This window comes from Merops nubicus, unplaced genomic scaffold (genome assembly GCF_000691845.1).
Source record: "Merops nubicus isolate BGI_N331 unplaced genomic scaffold, ASM69184v1 scaffold27449, whole genome shotgun sequence".
In the NCBI taxonomy this organism is placed as follows: Eukaryota; Metazoa; Chordata; class Aves; order Coraciiformes; family Meropidae; genus Merops; species Merops nubicus.
In genome coordinates, this window is record NW_008629442.1 from 3,317 (window position 1) to 23,737 (window position 20,421).

The 20,421-nt window shown below is 39.4% G+C and overlaps 1 protein-coding gene across 1 annotated transcript in view; it reads left to right on the forward strand.

Moving 5' to 3' along the window:
- The window catches only part of LOC103779371 (plexin-C1-like), a gene marked incomplete at its 3' end in the record, with an annotated part of 22,069 nt that extends 3,228 nt beyond the window's left edge, over positions 1-18,841 (forward strand). The window contains exons 2-6 of the mRNA XM_008946997.1: positions 8,898-9,029; positions 10,388-10,522; positions 12,522-12,622; positions 17,562-17,676; positions 18,697-18,841. Of these exons, the coding sequence (XP_008945245.1) occupies positions 8,898-9,029; positions 10,388-10,522; positions 12,522-12,622; positions 17,562-17,676; positions 18,697-18,841 (628 nt within the window). The remainder of the gene's footprint in view (positions 1-8,897; positions 9,030-10,387; positions 10,523-12,521; positions 12,623-17,561; positions 17,677-18,696) is intronic.
- Between the last annotated feature and the right edge of the window lie 1,580 nt (positions 18,842-20,421).

Genomic DNA, 20,421 nt, shown 5'->3' on the forward strand with positions numbered 1-20,421 from the left:
GTTAGGTAGTAGTGTCAGTTTGTTTTCCTTTTGGTCTTGTAATTTTTTTTATTTCTGCAATTATCATAATTAGTTTTAGGCAAGACATCCTGTTACCTGGCTGCACTGACACAGCTGCTTGTACTTGCACTGTGTTGGCACTGTGCTTCTCAGTAGTACAATACAAGAGTCTGAGATACTTGTGGTCTGGAATTCCCTGCTATGCTACTGTTGTTTGTACTCCTAGCTCATCCTGTAAGGTACTGAGCTTTCTGGCCCTAACCCAGTAAAGCACTTAAGGGCGTATTTAACATTAGGCATATAAGTAGATGCATCATCTTCATGCCCATGCATTTAAAGTTAAGCATGGGCTTGAGTACTTCACTGGATTGGAACCAAATTGCTCCACATCCTGTAGGAACTCATCGTAGGTGTGTAATCTCTTTAGCCTCACACTGCTACTTAGGCCACAGTTGACATTTGCATTGTTTCAATGCTGGATTTGAGTCTGTCATTGAAAATTAGTAATTTTCAAGTTGCTTGCTTACCAACTTTTAGCAAAATGTATGCAGCTGCTACAAATTCTGTGGAATTGTTGATTATGAGAACTAGCTAATACTGTTTGCGTTCCGTGCAGTAGTTTACACAAAGCATTTTGTCCTAGTTGAATGTGCTTGTTGTGGACATACATAATCCTGGATTCCTAGAGGTGTGATCCCTAACTGGCAAGAGGCACATGGTGTCTTACGTGAAATGACTCTTAAAACATTTTGCAGCTTGTTGTCCTCTGATCCACACGTCTCTTAGTTTTGATTTTATCTACTTATACACAGTGTCAAGGTGTACATGTTAGTGTACTCGCTAGCGTAACCTGCATGTACGTAGGTGCATCATCTTCACAATTTCTGTAGTGAGTGACTGTGAATTTGCCAAATCACGTCTCCTTTTCAGAAACCTCATTGAGCACTGACAAGCATTTTTGGTGGATCATAATTATGAAATAGAAGCTCCTCAGCCAGTACATAGGAGGAATACTGGAATTTGTCATAGCTAGTGAGCTTCCTTCTGTTTCATGGCTGAACGGGAGCTACTATGATCTCATATCACTCCCAGAGACCCCAAGATCTTATGGATCACAGCAAAGAGGATGAGTTGAAGAAGTGTTCAAGTTAGAGAACATCAACAGGAGAGAGTTGTAGGGTGTTACCTAACCACAATGACAAATCTGGGAATTAGGTTTGCTGTTTAAAAAACAGTTGAGTGGGAAAAAAAGGATTTTACTTTTTCTCAGGGAGAAAATTTTTTTAAAAGTGTTAGATTTATACCTGTAAGGCAGAGAGAAGTTGCTGTAATTTTAAGTGTATTAAGGTGTTTATTTTATGATGTGCGAAGGCTAAGTCGGTCTGATAGCTGCTGAACGCTAAGCTGTCTTGGTTGGATTTTCATCTTCTCTTTGATGCAAGTGTAAGATATATAACAGTCTGTTCTTTGAATTTTTGCATTTTTCAGTGGGTGATAAATATGTGGGTTGGCATATGCCTCTTAATTTATTTAGCCTAGTTTGGAATCCTAGGACAAATCTTACCTAGTGTAAGCTCTACTGAAATGAGATTTTGAAGTCAACAGAGTCACGTCAGCTTAATCACAGACATTAATTTGCAGGAATAATGTTTGAATTTGTGTGGTAACTAATTCCAAAATGATTCATGGCCTTTTATTTAAGGAAAGAATTACAGACTTATAAATATCATTTGCTATCAAAACTGATCCTGTAATTAGGTTTCTAGTAGTAGAGTAATCTCCTGTGTATTACCAGACTGCTAGTATTTCATCTGATGTTTGACAGATCTCTAGAGTTAATGTTTCTAGAGTGAATATTTCTGTCCAGTTACAAGGAATTTTCATTTCATCCGTGTTTGGTGAGGGAAGTAAGCCATAGGAGACTTGTAAACTCTCGCACTGTCAGTGAGAAAAAGAGTTGCTTTTAGACATCTGGCTTCACCAGGTGTTCTTAGCAGAAACTTATGAGAGCCTGGGGGCCCTTGAAGAGAGGATTCACTTCGTTGGGATCACAGGCTCAATTAGGTTGGAAGGAACGTCAGAGGAGGTCTCCAGTCTAGCTCCCTACTCACAGCAGGGTCAGCTCTGAGATCAGACAAGGTTGCTCTGGGCTGTGTCCTGTCAGATCTTGAATCCTGCAGGGATGGAGACTGCACAACTTCTCTGGACAGCCTGTTCTGCTTAATTGTCCTCACAGTGACGGTTTTTAATCTCCTGTCCGCTTGAAACCTCCGCTCTTTCAGTTTGTGTCATTATCTCTTGTTGTCCTGCATACACCTCAGTCAAGAGCATGCTCTGATTCTTTGATCACTCTGAAATTGCCTCTTCTGTAGGCTGAACTAGCCCAGTTCCCTCAGGCTTTCCTCACAGGGCAGGTGCTCCAGGCTCTGACCATCACAGTGTCTCACTGCTGAACTCGTTCCAGCTTATGAAGATCAGTGCTGTACTGAAGGTCCCACAACTGAGTGCGGTATCCTAGACACAATTGAACATGTGCCAGGTGAATGAAAATAATCACTTTCCTCACTCGTTCTGGTTGTACTCCAGTCGATAACAGTCCAGGATGCCGTTAACCTTCACTGCTGCCTGGATACACCATTTAGCCTACTGCTCTCCAGGACCCTTATGTCCTTTTCAGTAAAGGTGCTCCCCAGTCTGTGCTGTCAGAGGGAGTTAGTCCGTTCCATGTGCAGGACTATGCATTTGTCCTTGCTGAATTTCTCAGTTTCCTGTTGGCCTGTTCCTACAGCCTGTCTAGGTCCCTCTGAATGGCATCCCTTCACTCAAGCATGACAACTCATTTTGATGTCGTCTGTAAGCTTAAGCCAGAAGCTTTCAGTGTCTCTCTCCAGGTCGTTGATAAAGATACTGAACAGGACCTGTCCAGGAATCCAGTATAGGTTCCCTGAGGAACTCTACCTGTAAACAGTGTCTAGGCAGAGGCAAAACCATTAACCAATGTCTTTTGAGCTTGATGGTGCATCCAGTTTTTCCACCCATCCAGTAGTCCCCCATGTAAATTTTAATATCTCAACTTGGCTACCAGGATGCTACAGGAAACGGTGTCAAGAGCCTTGTTAAAGTCAGTGACGTCCACTGTTCCTCCACAAGCGTAGTCATTTCATTGCAGAAGGCAATCAGGTTGGTTATGCATGATTTATCCTTGGCGAATCCATGCTGGCTTTTCACAGTCTCTTTCTTCTTCTTGTGCCTCTTAGTGGCTTCCAAGAGGATTTGCTCCATGATTTTCCCAGGGAAGAATTGAGACTGATGAATGTGTACTTTCCCAGGTCATCCTTCTTGTCTTTTTTTGAAAATAGGTGTAGCATTTGCCTTTATTCAGTTGTTGGAGACTCCCCCCCAGACTCCACAACTTTTGACACATAAAAGAATGGCTTCTCAGTGTCACCAGACAGTCTCTCAGCATCTTTCTACAGAGCCCATCTGGTTCTCCTCGCACTTCTATAAGCTGAGATATCTTAAGAGATCCCTGGCTTAATCCTCTTCCAGTGTTGGTAGTTTCTTTCCTCCTTGAACTCTGTAGGTACAAAGGGCCACAAGACATTGCCAGTGGAATGGGAGCCTTATCTGCATCCACAGTCAGTGAATCACCTGAGCTATTCAGCAGCTGGCACACATTTTCATTGTTTATTGCTCATATGGTGGTAAAAGCTCTTCATGTTGCCTATAGTCCCTTGCCAGTTTCTACAGCAGGTGAGCTTTAACTTTACTAACACCATCTCTACATGTCCAGGCAGTTCCTCCTTAGTTGCTTGTTCTTGCTTCCACCTCCTCTGTTTTTACGCATTGTCGTTCTGTTAGGACTTACATGCTTTGCTGCAGGCCCACATGCTGATACATCTGCCTGTTTTCCTGAATTTTGTGCTGGGAGGAGGTTGTCCTGAAAGACCCACTAGCTTTCCTGAGCTCCATTTCCTTTTACAGCTGCCTCTCAGGGGATTCCACTCACCAGTTCGGTGAACAAGCCAAGCCTGATCGCTGGCTCTGTACTTGGCTGTTCTTTCCTTGCTGTCAACAGAATCCTGAATTCAGCTATTTCATAGTCAGTTCAGCGAAGGCTGCCTTTGATTGTCACATCTCCAGTCAATTCTTCCTTGTTTGTGAGTAGTAAATCCAGAAGAGCGTAACGCTTCACTGACGTGATAGCGTCAACAAAGCCTGGGGTTCCATCTCTTTCTCTTTGCCCCCAGAGCTCTGTGGTCCTGATCTGCAGTAGGCAGTGTTGTTGGTATCCTCATGGATGTGCAACAACCGGTAGTGAGCCAAGGAATGCAAAATCCTGGAAAGTCCCTCTGCAGCGTAATGGATTAGGGCCCCTTAAAAAAGGAAACCTGTTGTAATAGTGGTTTAGCAGTTGTGTGCCTTCATCCTTCACACAAGGGAATCTCCAGCCATGGTCACCCACCACTTCCTCTTGCTTTCAGCTAATGTTCTATTCAAGCTCAGTTGGTTTTGAAGCCTTCCTTGATGGAGCTTGTTCTTCGTCGGTTATTAGGACACTTTATCAATTCTGTAAACTCAGGTCTGAGAGCAGAGAAGTGTTTCTGCAGCTCCAAGAAGTCACAGATTTCTAGCCCCTGCCATCTCAGTAGTCTCCATCAACCTCTTACTCAAGCACAGCCTCTTGACTTGCATCGTGAGGCTCAGGATCTTGCCTCTGAAAAGTCTCTGTGAAGACTTCCTTATTTCCTGGTCATCCGCCCTGATTTTTAGCAATTTGCTCACCTGGGAAGGTTTGTCTACCTACCACTGTGATTCAGTCCACAAATTTAAAAAAAAACCCTCATGGAAATAAAATTCTGGAACAGTTCATTGCCTCATTCCTTAGCCCTAATAAAGGCTCACTGCATACACCAATATTTAAGTTTGTTACCCTATGATATAATAAAAATTGATGCAGGAGGTTGAAGGATTGTTGCTGTGGTTTGGGGTCAGGGTAGCCCCCACAACTGTAACAGATGCTCTCTGTTAACCCCCTCCCCTCACCCCAAAAAGGGAAAGAGAAAGGGAATAAGGCAGAGAGACTCATTGATTAGAAAACAGCTTTAATACTACCACTAAGAATAATAGTAATAATAGACTATATACAAAGTTAGTCCCAAACCCAACTCCCCCCTGATGGCAATACGTCACCGTCACCCCGGGCTGGGGAGGAGCCCCCAGCGAAGGGGGTCCCAGGGTGTACTCAGCCACAGAGTCCTGGGTACAGGGACTGGGTGCAGGAGATGGATTCTGCAAGTCAGTTCAGGAACACAGGGCTTGGGATCAAAGGCAGGATGGATGGAGTCCTCCTCGGATGCCGGCCACTGCAGAAGCAGCCAGCAGCCCAGCAGAGGAAGACATAAGAGAGAGAACGGAAGGGGCAACAGAAGGGGTTGCCCCTCCTGATCCTTCAGCTTTTACTGGACATAATGGCTGTGGGATGGAATACTCCGCTGGTGAATCCTGGGGTCAGTTATTCTGTCCGCTCCAACCCAGAGGTGTGGGGTACACTCTGCCTCCCTCTGTGCGGGATCCAAGCTTAGCAGTGGCCTTGGTCTGCACACCAGTCCCTGGCTGTAAATCTAAACATGAAGTCTTATCACTGCTAAAGCCAGACAGTTTATGAAAATGCTGCTAACTTCAGACAAGGCAGTTAATTAAAAGAGCGTTAGCTAAAAAGTAAAATCATTAAGCAGAACCAGCTCTATTTTACCCCAAACCAGGACAGCTGTGAAGTTAAGAAAGATGAATGAGGTTCCAGAAGCTTTTTTCCTCTAGGAAAAACATCCCTGTGTTGTTCCAGTGTTGGCTATTGCTGTACGCTGCTCACAAGTCTTGTGTCCTTTTGTATAGCTGCATCTGTTCATCCATGCTGATGCTCAAACCCTTTATTTTTACTTTTTGGCCAGCTGCAATATGTTGAGTGCTGTGTGAGCTAAAAATGCTGCCCTTCTATCTGCAGCACGCTGTGTAACATAATCAGGAGAAAATCAAGACAGAAAGTAACAGTGTGAATAGGTTGCTGCAGCTGGAATCATTTGGAGATGAATCCGAAAATGAGTTGCGAAATAGAAAATGAGTATAAATACCTTTCATGCCAATAACCAAACAGCATAGGGGATGAACTTAAAAAATGTAGTTTAATTCAGGAGATCTCCAGGCTTACCTGTGAGTGTGAAGATTTTGAGGGACAATAGAATAGAACAGAGGGTGGACTGAAGAATTTAAAAAAAAAAAGGTCTTCTAGAGCAGTAATTTTTTTCTTTTTCTTTTCTTATTTTTGTCTGACCCTAATAGTATTACAGGATAGACAGATAGATGAATGTAGAGATGAGTGACTCTTCTAATACAAAGGAAGTTTAGACAGTAAATGCATTTTAAGGATGGATTTAGCTGTGAAAGAAAAACCTTGGGATGGCCCAATAGTGCTGTAACCCCTTTAGTCACAGTGAAAGAGGTAAAAGGGCTTGTTAAAAAAATAAATCCACATGGAAGAGGGGTGACAGAAGGGTGAAAGCAGCAGCTTCACCCTGAAGGGAACAGGCAAGTTGGAGAAATAGGTTGCAAGAGAAAGAAGGCAATTTTTGTTATGACTGCCCACCATCTAAATTCCCCATTTCCTTATCTGTATTAACTCATTGTCGCATTGACCCTCCCTCTAGCAATCAGTGTGTGGGGAGGAGGCTTCCACACTTGTCAGTATTGGTTCTTCAGTCAGATGAGGAGGATGCACTGATATGACACTAGTTATTTTACTAGTATGTGGGTCAAAATAAAATCTGGCAGCAAAGCTTTTCAGAGACTGGGTGAGTCCTCCCCTTTCCTGTGATCTTATTGTACAGAGTCTGCAACGTGGTTTGATTTCCTTACGCTACTATGAGGTGCCATGCAGAAAGAAAAAAAAAAAATCCTTATTTTGGTGGAAATCAAAGCCTGGAAGCTTCACATCCTTACTCCTTAGCCTGAGTGGAGGCTCATTGTTTGCACCAGTGCTGGAGTTTTGGTAGCCTTTGCTCTGATAAAAAAATAACAACTTTTTCCACCTTAAAATGCTTGCAATAATTTCCACCCACCCACCCCCAATCCAGAACAGACCTTCATGGCACTGGAGTCTCATGCCTGAGTCAGTTTTCATGAACTGCTGTGCTAGTACATGACAGTTCTGTGTCTTCTTCCTGCTGCAAGAAAAAAAATAAAGAAGAAAATTAATCAAGTAATCTTTTACTCCAAATGGCTGTTCTTGCTGGCTAATTAAAATAATTCAGGTGTCTGACAAAAGACTTCAATTGACTTAGAGTTGCAGTTCAGGAAAAAATATTTCTCTTTGGAAGGACTTTTTGGGGTTAAGCCAGCATCCTAGCATGCAAGAGTTGAATTCAGCTGTTACTGTGTTATGGATTCCCTTCATAACTTTAAGCAGGGCCTTCACCTTTCTGCAAAATGTCAGTTTTAACAGTCCATTCTCACACCTTGCTTGTGTGTTAAAGCTAAATGGGCTCTTGCACTCAGAGGGTTCCTGTATGTTAACGAGTCTATCCTTGAGGCTGAGATGCTGGGCTTTGTAAACTGACCTACAGGACTTGTTTCCAAGGATGTGGTCCTACTTGAGCTCTTCCCCCCAACTCCCAATGCCTGCTCCCACATGTTCATGTGATGAAGAAAATGACTCAAATGAAAATGTAGGTAGGTAGGTAGATGGATTTACAGACTATTTTCTAAGCACATCATTTCCTTAACTAAGCTCACAGGAAAGCATGGTACTAATAGAAGGGAATCCAGAGCTTGACAGGGGTTGGGTGCATTTGGAGAGCAGGTGGGATCACATCTTTGCTGTATCTACCGTGGAGACTGATTAAAGAAATTACAGGTCTGCAAAACTGAGTTACTGCTTACTAGGGAGTTTGGAGCAGAGACTGCCTCTCACCTGGTGAGCAACTTTATTCTCACACATCAGGGCTTCGTTTCAGCACTTGATCTTATGCATTTGGGGTTGTTTTGGGTTTTTCCTTCCTCAAGATAAAGGGATTTCCTGCATGATGTTTCTTTCATTAGCTGCTTTTACATGTATTTGTCATTTAACTTCTTCCAGCTTGGATGGAAAATTGCAGGTAGCATGTTGATTTGAAAGTTCATACAGGTATGTTTATGTTCTCCCTGATGTGAACTTTATACTGCTTTATCTCATTTTTATATTTATATAATGTGCAAGTATTAACTTCCTTTAGTGTAAAGCAGGAAATCAGAGAGGAGAGGATGAAGCTCTGCATTTTTTGAAAAAAAACCCACAGACACACATGCACACAGACACACAGAGAGACACACAGAGGCACACATGCACTCACACACACACACACACACACACACACACAGAATCTATGTGTTTGAAGTGCTACCTTTCTCCAGAATTTTTGCATGCCTTTAAAAATGGTTGCTGAGCGTATATGTAGCCTTCAGGCTAGGTGCAGTCAGGTGATAGCAAAGCATGGCTTCATTAAGAAGAACTGGCAGTTCAGAGTAAGTCCAGGGTGTTACGTCCCTCAAAAGAGGAACTCTGTTGCAGAGTAACTTGCTGGTTTTAGGCCATGTTTGTGTCCCACTGAGGACAGTGGTTCAGCTGCAGTAGATGTAACCCTTACCAGAGATGTGACCTCTTGCCATGTACAAAAAAGAAGTAGTTTCATATTTCATGTGTCATTCCAGTGATAATGTTGCTTTGAAATTATGTCAGAATTAAAATGTTACCAAAAGTCTAGTCTGAAGTTGAATTCTCTCTTTCCAGGGAGTCTTCTTTTTCTTCTTCTTAATATTTGACAGTGTAGGTGAATGATTTTGTAATAGCTTTGTCTTATTTCCAGGATTTTCAGGAGCCACGATCAATTCAGAAACTACCCACCTTGATTCACTCTGGATTAGTGGCTGTTTATGGCACAGTTGTTTTGAATCAGATAGTTCTCTTTTTGGGAACAGATGATGGACAGTTACTTAAGGTAAGCTGAGTGGGACAGCTCTTCTCCATCAGCTGCTGCTGTGTTCAAGTGGGTGAATATTTCCTGATTTAGGCACTGCATTATAAACAGATACAATCCCCATAATATCTCTTTTTGTTTGTTTGTTTGTGAAGTAACTTTTCTATTGTTACTTGGAGAGCAAGATAACTTTCAGAAGCAGTTATGTACCCTGCTTAAAATGAATGGAAACATTTCATTAAACTGTTAATGTCTACACTATCAATTTATGGACTGTGGAGTTCTCAATTACTCTGTCATTTGTTTCTTTTCTTGCTTTGGTTTTCCGGTAGAAATATTAAATACTGTTAGATTCCAGAAGCATATTTGTTTGTTAGCTTATGTGTGTGATGTGAATAGCTGTCTATTAAAGAGAAAAGTCAAGTTTCATTTTTCCTTGGCTTCTGAATAGTTGACCTGTGCTAGCTTAAATCAATCACCTGGAAGTGAAAGTGGTCTTATTATCAAACTTCTCGACCATCCAGTCAAATGTCCTTTATGCTTTTTTTTTTTTTTCTGGGCTTTGCAAGAAGGTGCATTTCCTGTCTATATTGCAAAGGATGACTCTCATTTTTTATTTTTATTAAGCAGGCAGTTGGAGAGAAATATTTTAGGGAGCTTGAAAAGCTTTTGTCCGTTTGATTTCACTGTGCTTTTGATAATGAAAAATGAAATTGAAGTCTTCTCTGCCTACTTAGCGCAGTGGACCGTGAACATATCTTCCTTGTTTAGTCATGTTTATGGAAAACCTTTTATCAATGATGGTGTGCTTATTAGTTTGTAAAATAAAGTTTCTGTGGTCATTGGTTCCCCTGAATTCTGTGCAAAGGGTGGAAAACTGTAGAGCTGTGCAAGGTAAGAAAAAGGAATACCACCTCACATACATACTCACAGAAGCCACAAAGAAACTTCTGTCCTGAAGACACCTGTCAGTAACTTGTGTAGGTTTCTTTTTTATGTTATGGATGTCTGGATGTTAATTTGTTTTCTGAAGTCTCATACTTTCTCCTCCAGTCATAGCAGTACTTAATGCATTATGACTTTGGGATATAGGCTTCTCTTCCACGTTCAGTTTCTGCATCAACCAGGAACATACTTGATGGGAGGGACGTTTCAAACATTAAACTAGTGCCAGAGTCAGTGCAAAATGTTGTCTGTTGAAAATCTGTTCCAGTGGTCTTTTCCTCCAGCTTTCTGCAGTGAGAGCCAGTGCAGGTGAGTTGAATCAGGGCACACTAAATCATCTCGGAAACTCTGATGTAGCTGAAATTAGGGTTTTGTTTAAAATGCTGACTGATCAATAAAAGGACTTCTGAATAATGCAATTTCCTGTGTTTTAGGCTATTCTTAATGAGGATATGGAATCTAATTGCCCTGAGGTTTTATACGAAATTAAGGAAGAAACCTCCATTTTCCCCAAACTCAGACTTGATCCAGTAAACAATAACTACATCTATCTGTCTTCTGTCAATACGGTAAGCACAATAGTAAGTAAAATAATAAATTCAAGTAAACTTCTGCCACTTTGTAGGTAAAGCATCAGTTTGGATCAGAGTTAGACCTAAAATATTTAAACTGCAGTTACCAACTTCAATATCTGGTTATGTTGCCCAGGTTTGAGCTGCACTTCAGCAGAGCTCAGAAGAGCTTCCACTGTTGTTGTGCTGCTGCCCACTGTTGCTATGATCCAGCAACACTCTTAATCCCATGCTTATTTTATGTCATTCTATCAAGAGAGTCATTGCTTCTCTTTCTCCTGGAGGCATCATACAGAATCAAGCTTGGAGGTAGCAGGCAAAACGTCTAGACTCCTTGGAGACAGGGTTCCCCTGAATTAGAAATCTAGGTATTGATAGGCCAGGGTTTGCTAGTCACTTTTAGAGTTTCTAATGTGGAGGAGTCACTGAATTTGAGAGACGGGTTTGACGTCTTAGTTCTGCTGAAATCAAGGATAAAATTCTCATCATCTTCAGTTAGGCATGGGCTTTAAAGAAGAAAAACTGAACCAAACCACAATCAGAAGTGATTAAAGTGTGTGCATAGTAAGGCCAAAGAGATCAGTAATCGCTGAGCGCTACTGCATGTGGGTAAACCTGTCAGAGCTCCATGCCACACAGAGAGCAGCGCCCAGGAGTCCCACTGCAGTTCTTGTAGGACATCCTGCAGCAAGGCTGCTTGCTGAGCATCGACTCAGCAAATTCCTTTGTCTTGCTAGCAGCAGGGAAAATGGCAGTGAAAACATAAGGGCTGGCTGTCCATCTTAGCTGGACAGGATTTCACCCAGCACTTGATTACTTTCATTTACAACTTTTCCAGCAGCAAAAGTAGCGTTTTAGCCTGCCGTCTGAGAGAGTGGGTAAGTTGGTAGGCAGAACTCCTAACTGACATAAGCTATCTATCACGAATGCAGAAGGAATCAAAATTTCAGTCAAAGTATATGTAGATATCAAAGTAAAGACTTGAATTTTCTTTAGCTTTGGTAGAAGAGCAAGCTGCTATAGAAGAACAACAGCTTATATAAATAAATGTCTCTGATCACCTCTTAAATAAGGCTTCTGTACTGTCTTTTTTAACTTGCTAGTAGTCTGTGATGTTGTTTGCTTTCTGAAGTGTTTATCTTGCATATCTTCAGATAAATTGGATTTTACAGGATACGGCTGGAAAAAAGTAGATAGTTTTGCAGAAAGCCATGTGTCCTTGTTTCTGTTCACAAAATATAGGAACATCATTCTTGCAAATTTGTAAAAGAAATTCTTTGAATTAGGAATATTTTTCTTGCTAAGATTATTAATTAACATTTGTTATTAATAACATTATTTGTATTCAGTATTTGTAATCACCTTTCTCTTTTTCTTTTTCTTTTCCTTTTCTGAAAATGGCTGGCTAGGATATTCGAGCTGAATGTACAAGTATAGCTACATGCAATATAGCCACAATTATCTACATTTACTTATTAAAATGGCATTTCCATGCATGCTAAGTAGTTGCATGTGTTTGTTCTAGTGTGCACATGCAGTAACCTGACCTGGTGATGCAAACACAGATGCATTTTGGTTTGCGCATGCATTTTTGAATGCACCTTCATCAATCATTTAAAAATCTCAGTTCTGACGAAAGGAAAATGGTGTTCTGTAGAGCAGAGCATCATTTGTAAAATATACCTCCTTTCTATCGTTATCTATAATTTACTCTGCTAATCAGTCATTCTTACATTAATCTGTCCATGCTGGCCTTTCAACAGCAGAACCAAATTGTCCTTGTCAGAGGTGTTTCATCATCTAATTGCAAAATACAGTGTGTGTAAAATAGGCTGCATATTTCTATCCAAAGGTCTTCTGGCAGAGGGGACTCCATAAGGAAACTTCCCCAAAGGGATTGTGCTTGGTTGCTCTCAGATTTTTAGTGGCAACCCTCAATTTTCCTGTTTATGGAGGGTATTTTAATTCAATGTGTTATTGCCTTCTTTGGTTTTAGGTGAGAAGAATACCAGTTGCAAATTGTGGTAGATACATTTCCGAGCAAGAATGCTTATCTGCAAAGGATCCCTACTGTGGGTGGTGTTCTTTGAATCGAAGGTATTTTACTGTATTTTAGACATTCATATAAAAGCAATGCATTATTAGTCAGGTTACATTTTGATTGGCTGGGGGCTATTCAGCATCAAGATTGTATCTACTGAATTTTCATGGAATCAGTCATAGCCATAAATGTGAGACACTTTTTTGTCATGTGAAAGGGAGCTCTGGACCTTTTAAAGACCAGGTTAACACTCAGATTTTTGAAATTTTTTGAGAAGAAGAAATTATTTTGGTTTTAGAACAGATGCTTTTGCTTTCCAAATTGTTTGAGAGATACGACTGGATACTCGTGTGTGGTGCATCTTAATAGCCGGAAGCATCTTGCATGTGAGAACAGGGAGAGTGCTCAGTTGTCTTCATAGATCTTTGCTTTGGAACCACTGCCTTTGATTTAGGCCAGAGGAGAATTTCTTTCTAAAAACTTCATCCCTATGTTTGAGTCATTAGTTTTGCTGCTTTCTTTGAAGCAGATTTGAAAGCTATTGTAAGCCTTTGGCCTGGACTGGAGAAATTCCTAGGTCATCAAGCCTAGTCTTGGCAATTGCAAGCAACTACGTCATGTAAACCCACTCATAAACTAATCAAGGACCATCCTAAATGTAGATAGGCTTTTTGTCCTCCCTGCCCTGGTTGTGCGGCTGAGAGTCTCATGTTTTTTACAAGTTAAAATCCGTCTGCACATTTTCAGTATGTGTGTATTCATGGACAGGTTATACCTATTTGTTCTGGTGCTCACATTGACTTAAACAGGTTTTCCCCTCTCCCTCACACTCAGAATGTTTTTGTGAAAACAGTATGGTTTCACTTTCATTGTGGTATGCTAAATTGGCTAACTTCACTAATACTCTCTTACCTGAGACCTTAAGTCCACTCAGGGAGCCCTTTTATGAAGTTTACACATCCTTTTATGATAAGGATGGCCAGGGCTGTCAGAGTATTGCAGAAGAGATTTCAGCTGTGCCTTGCTCAGTGAGTTTTAATCAGTCTGTCCAGGAAGCACCTTACTTAGTGTGTCCTGGGATCATAGATGTCTTTTTCATGTCAGCATCACATTGACAGGCTACAGTCATCCATGATCAAATCATGCCCCCAGGTCCTTCTCTTTCTTTGTTTTCTTTCCAACTGATGAGTTTCCAGTCTATAACACATATGGATTGTGAGATTTCTATTGCTCTAGGTACATGTACTTTATGCTTTGAAATGTCATCCCATTTCAAGGTTATCCAAGTTTTTCTGTGTGATATTCTTACCTTCCTCTGCACAATAATGTTCCCAACTTCATATCATCATCAGATGTCAACAACGTAAACCTTCTTTTGTGCCAGTTTGTCCGTGATTGAAACACTAAACAAAAGTGGTTATAAGATTGATTCTTAAAGAATTCTTCTAGTAGCCTTCTTTTAGAAGGTTAATAATACCCATTTTTGCTTGTTTCAATGTTAACGTAATTTTGCTGAAGACCTGCTACTTTGTATTTGCAAAAGTAGTTATTAGAAGAGAGTAGGTGTTTATTCTGTAATGTGTTTTCTTCAAACTGTCTTTTGCTACCTGGTTAGAAACTGTCTATGTGACAATGCCAAGCTTTTCAGGCTTTTAGTTGCCTTATAAAGAGTTTGTGAATAACAGATATTAGTCAGTAAATCCCCTGTTTACCAGGGGAATCACCAAAAGTTTCCATCTGGTTGAAACAGAAATAATTTACTCTTTCAGAGAAAAAATGAATTACTATAATGTGAATCCCATCCAACCCCCACATAATTTTTCACTGTTAAGCACTTAGCATCACTAAATATTTGGTTTTGTGAAGAGAGAGTTCTGAGTGAAGCTTTACAAAAAGAGGAAGACATTTTTAGCCAGTAGTTTAATCAAAGTCCATACATGTCTACTAAAGCAATATATTCTGTAATAATTTTGAGATCAATGATATGACTTATACTCTTACTAGGAAATAAATTTTATACTAAACATAAACTCTTTTTTTTTTAATAAAACTTATCAGCAGTGCTTCATTTTAAAGACAGTATGAACTCACATTCAGTATTTTGATGAAAAACTTCACATCTCACTGCAGTTGAAAACAGAATGAGACAAAATATTTCTACTGTTTCTATTTCTGCTCTTTCTTCCACAGGGACAAATATATAAATTCTCCTTTTTACTTATACTCATTCAAAACAATTAGTCATAGTATTGTGTAATTTGTCTTAATGTTTATGGATTCTGTATAGATGAATCAGATTTACCTGAAGTATGGTGAAATTATTTCTATACAAGGCACTGTTGTTTTACATGTGTTTTCCATATGGAAGTAACACAGTATATCTTAGTTACTTCACATGATCAGACTTACTTTTTAATTTGGTGAATGTGTGTGACATCTGTGGACTTCATTCAGGGGCTGGTACCATGGAAAGGGAAGCCAAAAATTTCTCTTCTCATTAGTATGCTTTAGCAGGGCAGAGAGCACAGACTCAGTAGGATCTGTACTTTATACAAGATTAGTGAAGCAGAGACTAAAGTAAATATGAATGAACCAATATGCATAAATATTGTGTTATCACAGCAAAGTAAGAGGAAACTAGCTTGCTGTGAAAGATTAAAAAAAAAATCTTGACCCTGCTTTTCTCTGTATACTTGGCTCTGCATGTCTGAGATCTGATCCTAGGGTTTCCTACCTTATACCTTCATCCTTGTATAGGGTCCAGTCCACCTTTCCAAGAAAGCTAGACTTAGTACTTGTCTGAGTCTGTACGTTTATTTTCAGAACCGTGTGGTTCACAAATCATATTTATCTGTTATACTTATTCCAGTGTGCTTGCAAACAATACTAATTGTCTAAAAATAGGGATATAACCAAATAATATCTTTAGCTGAGTGCAATTCATATTACTGTCGGCCTGTGCAGGGCAATGGTGAGAATTTATGCTGAGGGGCATCACATCCTCTACTACCCCCTTTGCAACTGCTTCCTACAAAATGACTGTTCTCCATAACACGTTGTTTGAGTGTTAAAAGTCAGCTTTTAGAGCAAAAGACACATTTTTCCTGCCATGAAGACAAGCATGATCCTGGGTGGCATTACTTTTTTTTTTGCCATTAAACTCTTAGATTCTTCACTGAGGGAAACAGGTTCAGCACTTGTGTTCCTCAGGCAGTCTAAGAAGGTAAGTAAGTTTGTCCTAGGACAGTTTTAAATATGCAGCTTTCTAAACAGTTTTCATTTTTAATATTTTATTTTAGTGTCACTGAAATGGATACACTTAGTGCCAATTATTGCAAGTGTGTTGCTTTGCATCTTCAACATTATAATTCTTAGCATGTAAGAACCTGTAGAATGTCTCTCTCCCATATATCATTACCAGTGAGAGTTACCTACCCACACGTATCCAAGGATCTGGTTAATGCACACCTGTTGATGACAGATTCCGTCCTCTGTGATTCTAAAACTGCTTCTAATGAACCTTTGTGACATCAGTAGGGTGAAGAGAGAGAGAAATGAGGCTGAAATTTGTCCTAGTTCAGACAGTTTGAAATATGTCAGGCATAGTTCATATTTCTTACAGTATAGTTATGATGTGAATGTATTCAGATACAAGGCCCTACCAGGTTCGTGTGCAGCAGGAACTCAGTTTCCTGAGTTAGACCACAAAGGAAGTGACCTTGTGCTTAACTGCATTCCAGCTGCCAACGTCTTGATCTGCAGCGAATGTGTCTTTATGTTTTCTGTGGTTTATGGGGTTATTTTGGGCATTTTGGAAAGCAGTGGTTATTTTTCTTGAAAGTCATTCTTCTGTTACTTCTTCTGGAGAGAAAACACACTGTTTGTGAGATACAGCAAGTCCCTCATGAGAAAGGCCCATGCTTTGCAAGTATGTACTCATTTGTAGGTTTTTGTGAAGGCACATGTCACTGATCACATGATTGAATCTATACATGCTGCTATGCTTGGTAGAAAAGTAGTAGTTTACAAACAGTATTAAAAGTTTATTTATTAATATTAAATCTTAGTATTAAAATGTTAAGGTGTATGCAGTTAGCACTTGTCTTTAATTGCTAGCTATGTGAAATTACTTGTAGTTAATCTACGGCTTGTTCATTAACTGTTCACAGTAGACAGTATTTTAAGGATTCACTATTCAAGTTCAGTGATCGATCATCTAATTTTAATTTGTATTCCAGTGTTCTCTTTTTCTTACCACATTTTTAATATATGTAATCTTCATGGTACTTGTATATCCCAGTGTTTCCTCATTCCTCCTTAATTTTCTGTTGTGCAGTTTCTGTTTCCTCCAATTTGAAATCTATAACATTTTTATTCACTTTGTGCTATGCTACTTCTGAAATGGAATTTATTCTTGAAGCCAGCAGAATCTACTTTGAGCTACCTTATCAAACACAGTGTTTTTAACTAAATCCACTGACATAAAATGGAAAGATTACCATGCGTATCAGTGGATGACAGAGGAGATGGGGAAGGAGGATGCATCTCATCAGCTGAACTCACTTATAGCATAGCTGTGCATTTGAGCTTCACCTGCATCTCCTCTTATACCCTTAAAGAGCATATTTCTCCCCATTGAGTGTGGAGGGAACTGTGGGGATAAGATCCCGAGCCACACAACAGAGCAATCAGGTTGGAGGTGATGAATTCCATCCTGGGCTACCAAGTCTACTGCTACTGGCCAAGCATCTAATGTTTGCTGGAGTCTCACTGACTTAATTGGGACCCTAGAGCATATATCAATGCATGGTATTTTATTTTGCTAAACAGATTTTCCTGATTGTTTTCCTGAATTTTTTTGCAGTGATAACCATATTCCTGTAAAAAATCATTAGTGTTCCTGTAAAAAAACAATAACATTAAATAAGTTGAAGTACAGTATCTGAAGTCAAAGCTATGATAAGGAGGCTAGTATAATTTTATGTATACTTTTAGGTGCACATTAAAAGAAAATTGTACACGTTCAAACGGCATAAAGGGTTGGTATAACATTTCACATGCACCTGATAAAGATCTGAGAATCCTACTAAATTTTCCTACAAAAAATCAGGTATGTATGCCCAGTTTTATTATTAAAAATTTTTTTATTAAATTATTAAAAGTTTTTTTATTAAAATGTGTAATTCTGTCACTTATTGTAACTTCCCTTCTTTTGTCACCATGTTGCATATATTAGTTCCTTTTACCTCAACAATTGGCAGATATATTGGAAATCCCAGTGGTTTGAATATGTCAATCAGGTCGATGTTCTCTTCTTTTCCCATAAAATGTATCCTGAAGCTATACTTATCTTGTTGAGTCAAAAATTCCCTATGCTGACAAAGGCAACGTTTCCATTTTATTGCTTTATCAGCTATTTTAATATTTCCACTGATGATGCATCAAATGTTACTTAAGTTCTGAGCATTGTGACAAGTTACAAGAGATTCACTGGGACACATATGCTAAAACAAGTGCATATTTAAGTGTTTGATATTAGTATTTACTCAGTATCTGTTCGCAGTGCACGCAGCCTTGAGTATTTGATTGATTACCAAGTATTGTGACTGGCCACTTAATCTGCATGCTATTGTTTCTGGTTTCCTGATAGAATGCACTAATGTGATCATATTTGTAGAGCACTCTCAGTGAGAAACAAAGGAAAATTCATTACAAGACAAATTCTGTTTCATGATTAAGTGCACTTCAGTTATTGATGCAGACGTTGCCTCTCTGTGAGGGTTTGTACATTCTTGCTCAAATGGGGGGCTATAGCAGCGTATTATACTGTTATAGCAAAATTCTTATTTTAAAACCAAAAACTATTCCAGATTGCTTTCCTAATACACCGTGCAGACCCATTTAATTTCTGGAAGCGAGCAAAGCTGTTCCTTTCAGGACTCTTTCTGTATTGCTTCTTCAGTTGGGAGGGGCCCTCTCCTTTGAGACACTGCCTCATGAATTGTCCACTTTTGCCACCAAAATTTTCCTTTTGTACATTTCATAGTTTGTAGTTTTCTGTAAAGACAAGGTGATGACTTGCCAAGTATTACAAGGCATCTGTTTTATTCTTGTTTCTGTTTTTTATTAGGTTGCTGTGGCTGCAAGTACAAACAAAATCCTTACTGCCTGTATGATAAAAATCGTAACACCTGTTGAAATATTTTATGAAAATGTAGTGCTGAATAAGTCATCCTGTTTCTGCAATCTGACCACTCCAGTGATAACTGATAATGGTATGTTTTACTGTTGAATGTATTTAATGCTTATTCACTGTCCTCTATACTGAGGAGAACTATGCATAAGTACAGGCCTAATGAGTGTGAGAGTAGTTAATGCCTTTTACTGAATGTCATGGAAAAGAAGAATTTTCATATTTTGTCAAGTGATTTGAGTATACTCACACTGTTCTGGATAATTGAAGATATGTTAATATGGAAACCTTCCTAAAAGTAATATAAAACTTGTGAATCAATGGCTAGAAGCAGCTTCTTCATTTCACCCTATAGGAATGCAGTGCTTTAGCGTTATGAGTACTATTTACATGGTACGATTAATCACTGTCTAAGGAGAATTAAGATAGCTGCAATGACAATCAAGCTGGCTGGAGCTGTGGAGGCAGTGTTGGTCCAGTGCTCTGTCTTGACAAATTAACCCATCTTAACCCTTCTTTCATCTGCAAACAGAATTGTTTTTTGCAAGAAACTGTAGTAGCATAAATAAAAGGAGAACCTGACTATGGATGTCTGTAAAATAAATAATCTCAGCATACAATTAACTGTTTCAACTTAACTTAGACACTTTTGAGAAAGTGATTGTCCCATGTAGAAGATTAGCAGAAAAATACATAGTTCAGGGGCAATTTGTGTGGTACATCTTCTTTGCTTGATGTCATTCATATTTCTGAATTATTGGTTGAATCATTTTGCAATAATTCTTATACTACTTTGTTCACTGTTCGTTCTCAGAGTTAGAGACCTGAGCTATTTATGTGCTTAGGTGATCTGTTTTGTGCATCTTATGGGCAACTACAAGTTTTACAACGAAGTGATAAATTACTGAATGTCTAGACTTTTGAGCTGTTCTCTAGGCTTTGATCTCAAAGACCAGATGATAATCCTTCACAGTAGAGTCTTATTTAACTTATAGGAGAAAAAGGTCCTCCTTGCATTGCTTCAAGGGTCTGTGTAGAAGCACAAAGCTTTTTTAATACAAGTTGACCTTGTACCTTATTTTAAGTTGCTTGTTAGAATACAAAAGAGAGTTTTAATCTAAACTGAGAGGCAAAGATAGCAGTCTCAAGGGTACTGTGTGCTCTTAATTGACTTGGAGAGGAAACAGAAAATTCAGATAAGTGCCTGCCTTTATCTTTTCCTAGATAATATAGCCCAAAAGATATGTAATACTATGCATTAATCTGAGTTTTTTATAATATGTTTGTATAGAAAAAGGAATGAAATGTTAATGAGAACATGCAATGACCTGTTGTTCTGAAGAGCTCAGTGCTACAAAGATCTCTCTCTCGTGGGGACCCTTGCCCCTGAAGGAGATTCTTTGGAACGCTGAGATCTCAGGAGATCATCTTGTGGCCTTTGTGTGGGAAGAGCTCTTCTGGCATCATACAAGTGTTGTGTCAAGTTCCTGTCCAGTATTGATTTGCGAATCTAGAAGAAAAGGCTTTGTCACTAGCAGGTGACAGCTGTCTCTAGTAAACACTGCTAGTGGATTTTTAAGAGGGACAAGTGCATCAGAGAAGAAAAAATGTCTATTACTGACCCAGGCCCAAAAGCCATGTTTTCTTATAATTATTGGTTTT